A 15,870-nucleotide genomic window follows, 5' to 3' on the forward strand; every position below is an offset into this window, starting at 1 on the left:
CACGTGCACACTGCACACGTAGTCTCCTCATACATTTCATGGGTGGGGGGGCCGGGTGTCGGACCCCCACCGATCTGATATTGATGATCTATCCTGAGGATAGGTCATCAATATTAAAAGCCCGGAGAACCCCTATAACTAGAATGAATGGGGCTGTAGTGGAAGATAAGGCAATTCCTCCACCACAGGGCACTGCAGTGATCTCTTACATCCTGTGTCATTTCTCCTACACAAGAGGCTGCCGGCTCTCCCAGGCTCAGGATACTTTTCATTATAGTTACTAATATACAGCGCAAAAAGGCATAAGAATAAACACATTGATTTCACACAAGATTAAAAAACATCACAAAGCCAGACATGATTCCTATTCTCGTATCCTGTTATTTATGAACAGTGATGGCCAGTTCGCCCGCGAACACATGCGGGCTGCCATCTTAACTCACAAGTCCGGCGATGCACAGGTAAGCCCTTACCTGTGCCCGTGCGAGAGGCGGTCTGAAACAAATGCGGTCACCGGGAGCAGGCAGTTTCGAGAACAGCCGCCGAGGGCCTTCATCAGGCTGTTCTCGGAACTGCCTGCTCCCGGTGACCGCATTTGTTTCAGACCGTCTCCCGGCACAGGTAAGGACTTACTTGTGCATCGCCGGAATTGTGAGCTAAGATGGCAGCCCGCATGTGTACGCCGGCGAACTGGCCATCACTGTTTATGAATTTCATCACAGCAACACATAATGTGTAAGACCCTCAAGTGCCTGTATGCACTCCCAATAACATCTGGGCATGTTCCTGCTACAAGTAGTAACAAGAACACTAGCAAAACGCTAAAAGAATCAGGAAGGATAATTAGAGTGAAACTGTCTGTGGCCAAGTGAAAAACCACTCCGTTTTTGGGGGTTGTCTTGCTGTCTTCTCTTTAGTGTGCCTGTAATCACTTTCATTTGCATCAAAGCAGCTGAAATTGATTCACAATTGCTTATGCTTCCTAATGGTGCATTTTGGATATATCGCATTAAAAAAAAATGCATACCCATGTTTATGCTGCACTTCCTTCCGGCAAGGGGCAAAAAAAGAAAATCAAACACAGTAAACTTTAATTACATTAATTACAAAATAAGGACAAGCGCCTATTGCCATTCTCCCTCTCCCTGACTGACAGGGTCAGGTATCTCCTGCAGTTGCTGTAGGTTACACTAGTATCCATGCTGCTGGGGAAGCAGATGCACTGCGCATGTGCCAATAGTGTGAGCTACTGTGAAGGCGCAGGATTACAGAGCTAGGCAACATTCCTGGGCCTATGAACCAAGGGTAGTGGAGTAGAACAAAAAAGACGTCTAATTCAAAGCCCTTTGGACTACATAAAGCTGAGATTTGCTTTATTGAGAGATACTGTCAGCCTATATATTAAGGATCACACAGAACTAGGGCCAATAACATCTGTCATCGCCTGTACACACAGTTTTTGCACTTTTCCCGCTGGACGTGGTGGATTGTTACTGTATGATAAAGAATGTTTATATATATATAACAGTTATATATTATACATATTCTTTTTCTACCTCTCTTATCCCTGGAAGGGGTCATTTTGGCTACTAAAATAGGTATAATTATTCTGAGTACTTTGCAGTAATCCGGCCTGTGATACCTCTATAAATACACAGCTACAAAGCTTCTGTAAGTGAAAACTAAAACACCATCCTCCCTATAATAAAACTCAGCAAAAGCCACCTGTTACTAAATGCAGTTTTTGCTGGGCTGTTTTTTTCATCGTTTCTGAGGCATTTTACTTTATCAACAGTGGATAATAATTTATGTAGCAAAATGCATCAGAAGTCGATTGCAAACTGTGCCAAAAAACATGCTGTGCGCTAAATGTATGGGTTTTTCAACACTTTCCATAGAAAGAGTAGAAGAAAGGCGATAGATAAAAGCAACCTTTTCACCAAATCATGACTTCTATTAATAAATGGGTCTTTTAAAGCAAATTTTAGACTGTCTTGCAGCACAAAATTGCCCCCCAACCAAAGTGGTTAAGTCTTTGTTAAAGAAATATTTCTAGGAAATGTTCTTAGACCTGATTATATGGATAGCTGATTTATTGTCTTACACACAGTCTTCAATTGACCTGAAAACTACAGAACTTAAAAAAGAAAACAATGCTAAAACTATAGAACAGTGCGGATTTCAGGATGAAAAGAAGAAGGGATATTATCCATTTATGTAACATCTGGATACATTTTTCATTGTGGCCTTAAGAAGCATCATCTGAATGGGATTCAGAATATTTTACCTCTAAATTATTTATTTGCTCCATAAATTCAGTAAAATTGTCATCAAATTCTGTTTTCTTCATGTCCAGAATATTAAAAGTCCTTTTTCTAATGTTCTGATAAGTATTTTGAAACTTTATGTAGAAGCGATCAATTCCTTCAGTTGTACATTTGCTTAGAGCTGAGTAGGATTGCACAATTGATATAATTTTTCCAATCTATAAAAATTAAAGAAATACATGTCTGTTCTGTTCCTGTTTCTCTACCAGTCGTACATGTATCCTACCACAAGGGGTACCTGCAGCATGTCTAGGGGGCACGTGTTCGACATGCAGGAAAAGTGCCTGAGATCCAAATCCACTATGGTCCCATATCCGCTATGTGTCAGTGATGTCCCGCTCCTCTGACACACATATAGCCATATTGTGGAATGTGTCCAGGGTTTTGCTAATTGTATGAAGGTAATAAATGAGCACTGAATGGAATGTTTATACATGTTATTGGAGTTTTTACATGGGCATTGGATGATGGCATTAATTGGGGGGGAACATCAGCATTCTCTGGATGGATAAATGACAAATTGTCCTCTTGTGTAGCTTTTAACTCCAAGTGTAGTTTATTTTTGCAGGTTTATTTACTGTATGTATTGGATGCACTGTAGTGTAATATACAGAGCAACTGTCCTCATAATTATGATGGTTTGTATCTTTAACCACTTCCAGACTGGGCCATTTAACCCCTTCCTGACCAGGCCTAATTTTGCTAATCTGACATGTGTCACTTTATGTGGTAATAACTTTGGAACGCTTTTACTTATACAAGCCATTCAGTTTTCCCGTGACACATTGTACTTTATGTTAATGGTAAATTTGAGTCAATATGTTTTACCTTTATTTATAAAAAAAATCCAAACGTTAATGAAAAATTTGAATCTCTCTGCTTTTAAGACAGATAGTGATGCCTTATGAAATATTTATTAATTAACATTCCCCATATTCCCCATATGTCTACTCAATGTTGGCATCATTTTAGTAATGTAATTTTATTTTTTTAGGACGCTAGAAGGTTTAGAATTTTAGAAATTTCCAAAGTCAACTTTTTTAAGGACCAGTTCAGTTTTGAAGTCACTTTGTGGGGATTATATAGTAGAACCAACCCATAAATGACCCCATTTTAGAAATGACACCCCTCAAATGAATCAAAACTGGTTTTAGAAATGTTGTTAACCCTTTAGGTATTCCACAGAAATGTCAAAATGTCACTTTTTTTGCAGATTTTCCATATTAAATCAATGTTTTCCTGGAACACATCAAGGGTTAACAACAAAACAAACCTCAATATTTATTACCTTGATTCTGCAGTTTACAGAAGCACCCCATATGTGGTCGTATGCCGCTGTTTGGGCACACGGCAGGGCACAGAGGGGAAGGAGCACCATATGGTTTTTGGAGGGCAGATTTTGCTGGAATGGCCCTGAGGTACCCTACAGTGAAAACCCCCAAAAAGTGACCACATATTGTAAACTACACCACCCAAGGAATTTTTAAGGGATGTAGCGAGCACTTCACTCAACAGCTGTTTCATTGAATTTTTAATACTTGGGTGTAAAAATGAAAAATGTAATTTTCTTTTTTTTACAAGAAAATGGTGCTTTAGGCCCAAACTTTCTTTTTCACAAAAGAGAACAGGAGAATATCCCCCCAATTTGCTACCCACTTTCTCCTGAATACAGTAACACCCCAATTGTGGTCATAAACTGTTATTTGGGGATATGCCAGGGCTCAGAAGGGAGGGAGCGGTATCTGGATTTTCTAACATGGAATTTTCTGTCATGGTTTTTAAGAGCAATAACTTTTTTAATTTTTTGTTGAATGAGCTGCGTGAGGGCTTATTTTGTGCGAGACAAGCTGTAGTTTTTATTGTCACCATTTTGGCATACATTTGGCTTTCTGGTTGCTTTTTATCTCATTTTTGGGAGGTGAAGTCACAAAAAAAGCTGTTCGCTGTCATTTTTCTATATTTTTTTTACACCGTTCACTTGATGGGGTAGATCATGTGATATTTTTACAGATCTGGTCATTACGGTCGCAACGATACCAAATGTGTCTAGTTTTTTTTATTTTTACATTTTACACAATAAAAACATTTTTAGAAAAAAATCATGTTTTTGTGTTGCCATTTTCTTAGAGCCATTTATTTTATATTTTTCTGGGATGAGGTGACGTTTTTATTGCTACCATTTTGAGGTACATACGACTTTTTGATTGATTAACATCATGTTTTTTGTGAGGTGAGGTGACTAAAAAAAAAATTTTTGATTTGATTTGTTTTTTACACCATTTACTTGATGGGGTAGATCATGTGATATTTTTGTAGAGCCAATTGTTACGACACGGCGATATCAAATATGTCTATTTTATTTTATTTTTTTACATTTTACTCAATAAGGCTGCATTCACACGTCCGTGGGGTGTTGCGGACCCGCGAATTGCGGGTCCGCAACACACCAGCCCGTCACCCCCATAGAAATGCCAATTCTTGTCCGCAAGCTGCGGACAAGAATAGGACATGCTCTATCTTTTTGCGGAGCTGCGGACCCAAAATCGGGGCCGCTGCCCCCTTGACTTCAAGCTGGCTCTGAAGATAGCGCGAATGGAGATTAAAACAGCGTTTTTATAAAGTATGCAGCAATCGATGGAGGAATGAAACACATGATTATGAACACACTGCGGGCTACTGTAAGGTAATGATGTCGGTTTTATATGTGTTTTGGAGGTGACAGGTTCCCCTTAAAGAGGACCTTTCACTAGAATAAAACATCTAAACTAACTATACAGACATGTAGAGCGGCGCCCAGGGATCCCCCTGCACTTACTGTTATACCTGGGCGCCGCTCCGTTCGCCCGGTATAGCCTCCGGTATCTTCACATGTTAGGCTCCACCCAGGGGAACCTGCCGGCGTCTTTCTCCCATGCTGTAGCGCTGGCCAATCGCAGCACTCAGCTCATAGCCTGAGAGAAAAAAAAACTCTCAGGCTATGAGCTGAGCGCTGCGATTGGCCAGCGCTACAGCATGGGAGAAAGAGACGCTGGCAGGCTCAACTGGGTGGAGCCTAACTATGAAGATACCGGAGGCTATACCGGGAGAACGGGGCGGCGCCCAGGGATAACAGTAAGTGCAGGGGGATCCCTGGGCGCCGCTCTACATGTCTGTATAGTTAGTTTAGATTTTTTAATCTAGTGAAAGGTCCTCTTTAAGCACATAGACAAAATAGTACTATGTATAATCTAGCCTGAACAGGTGGGCATACAATTAATGTGCATACGTAGGTTTGTGCTTTTGTGAATGTATTCTCGATTGTACACATATTATTTGACTCATGTGTTATGTACCTTATCCGTCCGCTCACAAAAAGCTTCTAATTTTCCAAATATGTAGCTCTCTGACACATCAAAAGATTTTTCATTATGCATTTCACTGTATGCTTGCTTTCTATGAAAACTCTCCTGGTATTCCTGAATAAGAAAGGTGCACTCCTAGAGAAAAAAATACAAGTTTGCATAAAAAAAAAATCAAATATAGCGATCACCAGCTGATGATGAAGGTAGATAATGTTGTGTGTCACAACTTCTTTTTCTGTGCTGATTGCTACAGCTTTCAGGGTCTTAGTAATGTACTCACTTTGCTACAGTCATGCAGTCTCCTTCTGCCAGCTGCCATTGCTTCCAGTGGCAGATATTGGCCAAATCATGGCCACTTGGTCAATCTGTATGCACAGCCATCCAACTACAGGGCTGTGCTGCTCAACCATTTAGAGCAATAACAGCCCTATATAATCATCACTCTGGTGGTTGTAGATTTGATTTTGTAGTGGACAACCTACCAGAAGATGCTTCAGAAGACCTGCGCCGCTTAATAAATTTGGTGCATCTTATTACAGCACAGTTCCTATTAAGACTGGCACATATAATATATCCTTCCTGTGTGCTAACTATAGTTTGCTCACTGTTTTCTTCTTTGGATCCAGTACTCGGCTCAGCTGTATTTAGGTTTTGATCCCGGCTCTGTACCTGATCCTGCTTCTGACTCATTCTACGGTTTCTATGCTCAAGACCGAAAGTCCTACCTTTTACTTATGGCTTCTCCTGACTGCACACCTGCATTGTCCTTCAGATACCATGTCTGAACCATGTAGTACTATACTTGTACCTGTTCCCTAGACCCTTGGTCACCCTTTGTTGTATTACTTCAAGTGACTGTACGGCTCCACATTGTTTAATGTTAGGCCTGGGCCTTCTGCCATACCTCCCGCTGTCTCACCTGTCATATCCCCAGCATCTCCAGCCTCGATGCCCGCTGCTGTCTTCGCCAGATGTGACAGGCGCATGGGTGCCAGATGTGTCCTTCGGCCACACTGCCTCCATGCTCCATCCCATGCTGGCGTCCCATAAGTGTGCGCGTGCGGCGCTTCCTGTCGTTTATGTTTCCAGGGGCACGTGCTTCCTGCCTCCCAGCACGACCCCTTGGCAGGGTTACAAGGTAAAAAGGCAGCTTCCTCTTCATCATCATCCTCTGCCTTTACTCCAGTCTTCTCTGCAATACCACTTCTCATCACCGTGTCTGCTATTAGACTCAGTTTACACTAACTGCGACTCTTACTGCAACTTGAGCTATTGGAGCATTAACTGTTGTCTGACTCTGTGAGTCAGCTGTCAACCATATTAGATAATCATGTAAGTCAGGGATTAGCAACCTTCGGCACTCCAGCTGCTGTGAAACTACAACTCCCAGCATGCAAGCATGCTTAGCTCCTCTTCCAACTCCTATAGAAGTAAATTAAGCATTCTGGGATTTGTAGTTTTTGAACAGCTGGAGTGCCGGAGGTTGCTGATCCCTGCTGTAGGTAGTGATTCAGTTTCTCTCTTGCTGCTTTCTGTCCTGTCTCCTGTGAGAGTGCTCAATAACACCCTAGGGGTTAGTGGCTGACATCCCTTGGCTGACACAGAGAATCCACACTCTCCGGTTAGACCAGTGCCCCCCCCCCCCCCCCCCATCCTCCTTACAGTTTTTATCAGAAGTCTGACATGGATGCATCACGTTCAGGTCTAATTAAGAGCTAAACCAAGACATACTGGGGGACACTTATCAACAGGATTGTGCGCAGGTCCATTGATCGCTAGTACTGGAGTCTCGAATGCTACCAGCAAACATAAATTTTAACATCATCGAGCTGAAGATCGATTGTCCCATCAAGAAAGATCATAACATTTTCTGGACTCCCAGAGAGAGAAGGGTTATTTCCGGGGTACAGGAAATATTTGTCTGGCATATTTTGTTGATGTATTGTTACATGTTATATGTTCTTTCTACATGTATGTTTTTTATGAAAATAAAAATTAATAAAAAAAAAAAAGAAAAAAAAAAAAAAAGAAAGATCATAACATAATGTGCATACAGGAAACAGCTTTAGCAATGCAAAGACATAACACTCCATCAGAGCAACTTGTAACACAGCGTCTGACATCACATAGGGAGGATTTACCATTTGATACTTCCATCAGCCAAAGCATAAGTCAACTGCAAAGAGCAGCTCTTACTCTGAATATGCTGTAAACTACATGGTTAACTATTGTTTTGTAATTGAAGCCATGTAGAACTACATTTCTACTGGGGCAACAGAAAAGTGTAAGCACCAGCACAGAAAGACTGTTGTAATACCAACAAATACATCTTATCTGACTATATTACACTCTGTTTCTTACCTGAATTTTTACTATCACAGATTCTACATCCTGATCCCAAATGATACGTCTTCCCGTTTCAGTAATGTATGCTTTACAGGCAGTAACTATTTGATTTGCAACCTAGAAATACAACAATGTAAAGTGATAAAATGGAGTAAAAGTATTACTCATAATGTGTAATGAGGGCAGCTCTGGCGTTCTGTATGCACAGGCTGTATAGTTGACCATACACATAAAAGTCTGAACTGCCAACTTTGGTGACATTGGCTGAGGTTCCAATGTGTCTGTGGGACCCGCAACTGTTCCCCAAGTGCGGATGTTGTATCTACCGTATATAAAAACTGTAAAATGGTGTTCAAAACATGTCACTGTAGCTGGATGAGGGTCACATATAACTTATTGATTAACTTTTAATGGAGAAATTGGAAAAAAAGCAATTCTGCCTTTCCAGGACGTCCCTCCATGACAGCACCCATGGAGCTTGTCCTATTGGTCTCTGTAGGGACAGGAAGCGAGAGAGATTAAAAGGCACCTCCCCACTCCACTCTCCAGTGTTCTTCCTGTCCCTACAGGGATAGGAGCAGAGAGAATTTTGTTCCCTGCTCTAGGGAAAAGTACGTAGGCCGAATCTGGTCGGGGGGTTCTGCCTCTCCTCTTCAGGTTCTAGTGGCTAGCACCTCTCTGGGTAGGGGTCCCTTAGCTTGCCCCGTTACCTCTGTACCTTATGCCGCAGTATCGGGGAGGCCGAGGCCGCTTCTCCGGATCGGGAGCTCTGGGCTCGGCTGCGGCTCCTGCGCTCCTCCTGACGGTGTGCAGGTGGAAGACCATGTGACCGGAAGGATCACATGGTCGGAAGAAGATGGCGGCGCCCATGTAACGCGGGAGACCGGGACGGTCTCGTGTTTGGAAGGGGGTTGACTCTTCGGAATGAGTCCCCCCAGAAAGGTGGGAGGCGGAGCTGCGTGGCGACAGGGCGGACCAGGTAAGATATAAAAGTGATGTCAGCTGGGGTCAGTCTGAGTCATGGAGGTCCAGATGTCGTCTATGCAGGAGGCTAGTACAGACATCCCTGTCCAGGGACATGTAAGTCCCCTTGTGTGTCTCGGTATTCACCCTTATTCAGTCCAGTTAGACGCTAATGTGGGCCTCTCTCCTCTTCCTTGTAGGGAGAGAGAGACTTGACAGCTAAGTCTCAGGGAGACTCAAAGGAGAAAGCATATTAGAATTCCTTCAGGAGGGGTTTGATGCAGGGCTAAAACCTAGCACGCTTAGAGTCCAGGTCACGGCACTCAGCTGTATTTTAGATATACCCTTAGCGGAGCATAGGTGGATTAGGAGTTTCCTAAAGGCAGTATCAAGGATGAGACCCACCTTGAGAATCTATTCCTCCTTGGAGTCTATATATAGTCTTGGAAAGCTTATGTGATCCCCCATTTGAGCCAATCGAACAGATTTCTGAAAAATTTCTCTCTTTCAAGGCAGTATTCCTCTTGGCTATAACCACAGCTCGCAGGATAGGAGAAATTCAGGCTTTATCTATTAAAGAACCATACTTGAGGATTTTGGATGATCGCATAATCCTGAAGTTAGATCCAGCTTTCTTACCTAAGGTGGTCTCAACTTTTCATAGGGAACAAGTGCTAACACTCCCTTCATTTTGTGCCTCTCCCAAAGATATACAGGAGAAAAGGTTCCAGTGCCTGGATGTTAGAAGAACGATTCTAACCTATCTTGAAAGAACAAGTACCTGGAGAAAATCAAATAATCTATTCATCCAGTTTGGTGGGAAGAATAAAGGCATGAAAGCTTCAAAACAGACGTTGGCACGGTGGATTAAAGAAACTATTAAAGAAGCGTATAGACTTCAGGAGAAGACCTGTCCTCTAATTTTGAAGGCGCATTCTACTAGAGCTGTGGCAACTTCCTGGGCAGAGAAGGCAGATGCCACGGTTGATCAGATTTGCAAGGCTGCAACCTGGTCTAGCTTCCTGACTTTTGCCAAACATTACAGACTAGATATGATGGCCAGCCAGGACTTGGCCTTCGGGCGGAAAGTCCTGCAGGCAGTAGTCCCCCCCCCCTAAAAAAAATTAAGTCGTTAGTTCTCCATGGGTGCTGTCATGGAGGGACGTCCTGGAAATACTGGTTTAGTTTACCGGTAAATCCTTTTCCAGAAGTCCGACATGACAGCACCCCATATTACCCTCCCTGGTATGTTGGTTCCAACCTTTGATGGCAGTGTGAATGTAACATTGTTATTAATAAAAAGTTGGATCCTATCCAGTGTAGTAATTTGGAAAAACACTGGAGAGTGGGGTGGGGAGGTGCCTTTTAATCTCTCTCGCTTCCTGTCCCTACAGAGACTAATAGGACAACCTCCATGGGTGCTGTCATGTCGGACTCCTGGAAAAGGATTTACTGGTAAACTAAACCAGTATTTTTTTTTTTCATTTTTCATTTTGAGGCATTCTGCAGGAGGATAATGGTGATAGCAAATTGGTATAAGTGCTTACGTTTTACTACTTCTGCACACTTTTTAAAAAAAATATCTTCTTGTTTTTGTGTCACCATACTGTAATATTTCTGTTGATGGAGCTGTTTGAAAGCTTTGCAGGACAAGCATGTCGGTATCATTTTGGTGTACTTTTAACCTTGTAATTAATTAATAACACATTTTGAGAAGAGGCATAAAAAAAATAGCAATATGGGAATTTTGTTTTGGTGTTCAACGAGAGGTATAATTGACAAGCTAACGTTACTTTGCAGGTAGTAAAAATAGATTTTTTGTACTCACCGTAAAATCCTTTTCTGGTAGTAGGCATTGGGGGACACAGCACCATGGGTATATGCCCAGCTGCCACTAGGAGGCTGACACTAGAAACAAAAAAGTGTTGGCTCCGCCCAGGTGGGCTATACCCCTCTGCAAGAGCCGAGAGACACCAGTCGGTACAAAAGCAGTAGGAACACCACACCTGAACAAACAGAAACTGAACGCCAACAAGTCTTCAACTGGGGAGACCCAACGACCACAAATCGCCGGGACCACAAATAAGAAGAAACTCAAAAAATGGGCGGAATCTGTGTCCCCCAATGCCTACTACGAGAAAAGGATTTTACGGTGAGTACAAAAAATCCATTTTTCTCGTGCATGGCATTGGGGGACACAGCACCATGGGACGTCCCAAAGCAGTCCCTGAGGGAGGGAAGAAGAACGCCATGTCGCCAATCTAAAGCACAGCTGCTTGTAGAACCTTGCGCCCCAGGCTAGCGTCAGCGGAAGCCAGGGAATGAATATGGTAAAACTTAGAGAAAGTGTGAACTGACGCCCAGGTGGCGGCCCGGCAGACCTGGGAAGCAGATGCCTGATGACGCACCGCCCAGGAAGCCCCAAATGCCCTAGTCGAATGAGCGGTCAACCTGGAAGGGGGAGCACGGCCCTTTGCGATATAGGCCTCCTTGACAGCCGACCGAACCCAGCGAGAGATGGTGGCCTTGGAGGCAGGCAAACCCTTACGAGGACCCGCCGGGACCACGAAAAGGGAATCCGAACGACGGAAGGGTTCCGTGAGGCGAAGGTACAGGCGAAGAGCCCGAACAACATCAAGGCAATGGAGGGATTTCTCCCTAGGGTGAGAAGGATTAGGGCAGAAAGAGGGAAGGACGATCTCTTCATTGATATGAAACGAGGAAACCACCTTTGGAAGAAAAGAGGGAACGGGACGCAACACCACCTTGTCCTGATGGAAAACCAGGAAAGGCGAACGGCAAGAAAGCGCCGCCAGTTCGGAAACCCGGCGGATGGAGGTGACTGCCACTAAGAAGGCCACCTTGAGCGAGACAAACGACAGAGATATCTCTGTCAAAGGCTCGAAGGGAGAAGACTGAAGGGCGTCAAGGACGAGATTCAGGTCCCACGGCTCCACTGGAAAACGGCGAGCGACACCCTGGAGAAAAGTCCTAACCTGAGCCCGCGAGGCCACGGGACGCTGGAAAAGGACTGAGAGGGCCGAAATCTGTCCTCTGAGAGAAGCCAGGCGAAGACCCTTCTCAAAACCGGCCTGAAGGAAGGCCAGAACGTTAGGGACGGAGAAACGCCCAGACTCGCACCAGGCAAAATACGCTCTCCAGGTCCAGTAGTAAATACGGGCTGACTGGGGTTTGCGAGCGTGAAGCATCGTCTGAATGACAGAATCCGAGAGGCCACGGGACTTCAAGACCGCGGTCTCAACAGCCACGCCGTCAAACGAAGCTGAGGTAAATTCGGGTGGGACAGAGGGCCCTGTGAAAGGAGATCGTGGCGCAGGGGAAGTCGCCACGGGACGTCGGCGAGCAGAAACACCAGATCTGCGTACCACGCCCTGCGGGGCCAATCCGGAGCCACCAGGATTGCCGGAACCCGGGCTGCCTTGAGACGCTTGAGCACTCGGGGCAGGAGAGGAATGGGGGGAAACAGGTACAGAAGGTTGAACTGGGACCAAGGCAGAACTAGGGCATCTACCGCGAAAGCCTGAGGGTCCCTGGACCGCGCGACATAGCGCGGGATCCTGTGGTTGAGACGTGACGCGAAAAGATCCACGTCCGGAGTTCCCCATCGGTGACAAAGTTGGAGGAACACCTCTGGGTGTAGAGACCATTCGCCCGGGTCGACTAGCTAACGACTGAGGAAGTCTGCCGCCCAATTGTCGACCCCGGGAATGTGTACCGCGGAGAGGACGGGAACGTGGTTCTCCGCCCAGCGCAGGATATGGGAGGCTTCCTGCAAGGCCATCACGCTCCTGGTGCCCCCTTGGTGGTTCAGATAAGCCACGGCGGTGGAATTGTCAGTTTGAACCCGGACAGGGAGACCGCGAAGACGCGGGGTCCAGTGAGACAGTGCCAGGAAAATCGCCCTGAGCTCGAGCACATTTATCTGCAGGGAGGACTCCTGAGCAGACCAAAGACCCTGGACTGAGAGAGAGTCGAGGACCGCTCCCCAACCCGAGAGGCTGGCGTCCGTCGTGATCACCCGCCAACTGGGGGGAAGGAAGGAACGGCCCAGGGACACCGTCCGAGGAAGCAGCCACCAGGCAAGGTCCTGGCGAAGCTGGAGAGGGAGACGAACCAGGCGATCGAGGCCTGCCTGGGACTTGTCCCACCTGGATAGGATGAACAACTGAAGGTCCCGGGAGTGGAATTGGGAATAGGGAATGGCTTCGAAGGAAGCCACCATCCTCCCCAGAACGCGCATACACGTCCTGATAGTCAGAGAGGACGGGCCGCGGAGAAGAGTCACCCCCGCCTGAAGGAAGGCAATCTTCTCTGGGGGGAGAAACATCCGCCCGAGGAGAGTGTCGAAAATCATGCCCAGGAAGGGCATCCTCTGGCATGGGACGAGGGAGGACTTGGAGTAGTTGACGAGCCACCCGAACTGGGCAAGAGCTGAGAGGGTGATGTGCAGGCTGGACAGGTTGTCCTCCAACGACGGGCCCGAATCAGAAGGTCGTCCGGGTAAGGTACCAAGGCGACCCCCCTGGCACGTAGAACGGCCATGAGAGGCGCTAACACCTTGGTGAAGACCCTCGGAGCGGAGGCCAGGCCGAAGGGCAGGGCTACGAATTGGAAATGAAGAGAACCTACCGCGAAGCGAAGGAACCTTTGGTGGGAGAGGGCAATGGGGACGTGGAGATAGGCGTCCTGAATGTCGATGGACGACAGGAACTCGTCCGACTCCAAGGAGGCGATCACCGACCGGAGGGATTCCATACGAAAATGACAGACCCGGAGAAAGTGATTTAGCGCCTTCAGGTCCAGGATAGGACGGAGCGAACCGTCCTTCTTGGGAACCGTGAACAGATTTGAATAGAACCCCCGAAAGCGTTCTGACTCTGGAACCTGAACGATGACCCCTAGAGAGCGAAGGGAACGAATGGCCTGAAAAAAATCTTCTCCCCCGGAGGGGGACCTGGGGGGCGACGTCAGGAAGAACCGTCCCGGCGGAAGATCGGAAAATCCGATCCTGTATCCGGAGGAGACTACCTCCAGAACCCAAGCGTCTTCCACACTTGCTTGCCAGACGTTCTGAGAGGCAAGCAGACGCCCTCCCACCTTGACAGAGTCATGCAGAAGGAGGTTTAGTGGACTGGGGGCGAGCAGGTTTGGGCTTGGCCTTAAAGGAAGGCCTGGAGGCCTTCTTGTCAGATCGGGCAGGGGGGGCCCGAAAGGACCGAAAGGACTGCGCCCGAGAGGACGACCCAGGGAAGCGACGGCGGCGAGGCTGATTCTGGGGAAGAAGAGAGCTCTTACCGCCAGTGGCCTCCGAGATGAGTTCCTCCAGACGCTTCCCAAAGAGCTTCCCACCGATAAAGGGAAGGGAAATTAGAGCCTTCTTGGAGGCGGAATCTGCCGCCCAAGAACGAAGCCAGATGGTGCGGCGGATGGCCACAGAGTTAGCGGCCGCACGGCCCGATCGGCAGGCCGATTCCATAGAGGCATCGCAAAGAAATTTGGACGCCTGGTAAATTTGAGAGGCAAGCACTGCCAGTTCCCCCTGATCCGAGTCTGGGGGTAAAGCGCGGACAAGCTGTTTTGCCCAGATAGCGCAGGCCTTAGCCACCTAGGAGGCGGCAAACGCAGGGCGGATAGCGGCGCCCGCTGCAACGAAAACAGACTTGGCCAAAGAGTCGACCCGTTTGTCAGCGGGGTCCGACAAGGAAGCCGCGTCAGCCAGGGGAAGGGTAGTAGCCTTCGCCAGGCGAGCAACCTGAGGATCTACCTAAGGAGGAACCGTCCAGGTATTGACAGATTCCTCAGAAAAAGGATAGGGGACGTCAGAGGCCTTGGTAAGATGAAGGCGCCGATCAGGATGACGCCACTCCTTAGCCAGAAGCGCGTCCAGATCCTCGTGATTCAGGAAGACCACAGTGGAGCGTCTAGACCGGCGGAAGGACACCGACTCTAGGGAGGAGGAAGAGGGAACGTCCTGCACATGGAGCGCGTCACGGACGGCCTTGATGAGGTCCTGAACGGCCGCGGACATCGCCGAGCACCGCTCTGATTCAGAATTATATAATGATTAGTGATTTAAGATTTTAAAGGGAACCTTTTATCAACTTTATGCTGCCCATACTAACGGCAGCATAAAGTAGAGACAGGTGAGTTGATTTCAGCTGTCTGTCAGTTAAAAGTTAGTGGTTGCAGAGAACCAACATCACAATCATTGCAGACTGGGCCTGGAAAAGAGTCACGGCCACCTGAGAAGAGTCCTGGTTATTCATAAATTCCTGCTCTCCCCGCCCACCTGCTGATGATTGACCGGCTTCTACCTAGTTTTCTCCCCATATTTCTAGGAGAGAACTGCCAATCATCAGCAGATGGGTGAGAGTGCAAGAGATTAAAAATAACCATGACTCTTCTCAAGTAGATTTGACTCTTTTCAAGGCCTATGCTGCAATGATTATGATGCTGGTTCTCAGCAACCACTTACTTTTAGCTCATGAGTGACACACCGCTGAAATCAGCATTTCTGTCACTATTTTATGCTGCCCTCAGTGAGGTCAGCATAAAGTTTATGACAGGTTCCCTTTAAGACTAACATCTATAACATTTCCAAAACAAATACATTTACCTTCACGAAAAGCGATGTAATATGTTCTGATGTTTGGTAGTATCCAGAAATACGATAGATTGCCTGAATCACATTTAGCAGTTTCTGAATGCCACGCACCACGGTAGCCTAGGAGGATATAAAATAGTATTTCCACAAATGCAGCTAAATGATGGAGAGAAATGTCCATTCTTTAAATATATAAATGCTAAAAAACGTAGGTCTGAGCAGGTAGGTCCACTAAATAACGGTAAGGGTCCATTTACACGTCCGAATG

General features: G+C 46.3%; 1 protein-coding gene across 1 annotated transcript in view; it reads right to left on the minus strand.

The window, feature by feature from the left end:
- The window catches only part of DNAH8 (dynein axonemal heavy chain 8), a 622,089-nt gene that overhangs the window by 527,557 nt on the left and 78,662 nt on the right, over positions 1-15,870 (minus strand). The window contains exons 6-9 of the mRNA XM_040430275.1: positions 15,615-15,722; positions 8,030-8,131; positions 5,660-5,803; positions 2,288-2,485 (exon numbers count right to left, since the gene is read on the minus strand). Coding sequence (XP_040286209.1) covers positions 2,288-2,485; positions 5,660-5,803; positions 8,030-8,131; positions 15,615-15,722 — 552 coding nt within the window. The remainder of the gene's footprint in view (positions 1-2,287; positions 2,486-5,659; positions 5,804-8,029; positions 8,132-15,614; positions 15,723-15,870) is intronic.

This window comes from Bufo bufo, chromosome 4 (assembly GCF_905171765.1).
Source record: "Bufo bufo chromosome 4, aBufBuf1.1, whole genome shotgun sequence".
In the NCBI taxonomy this organism is placed as follows: domain Eukaryota; kingdom Metazoa; phylum Chordata; class Amphibia; order Anura; family Bufonidae; genus Bufo; species Bufo bufo.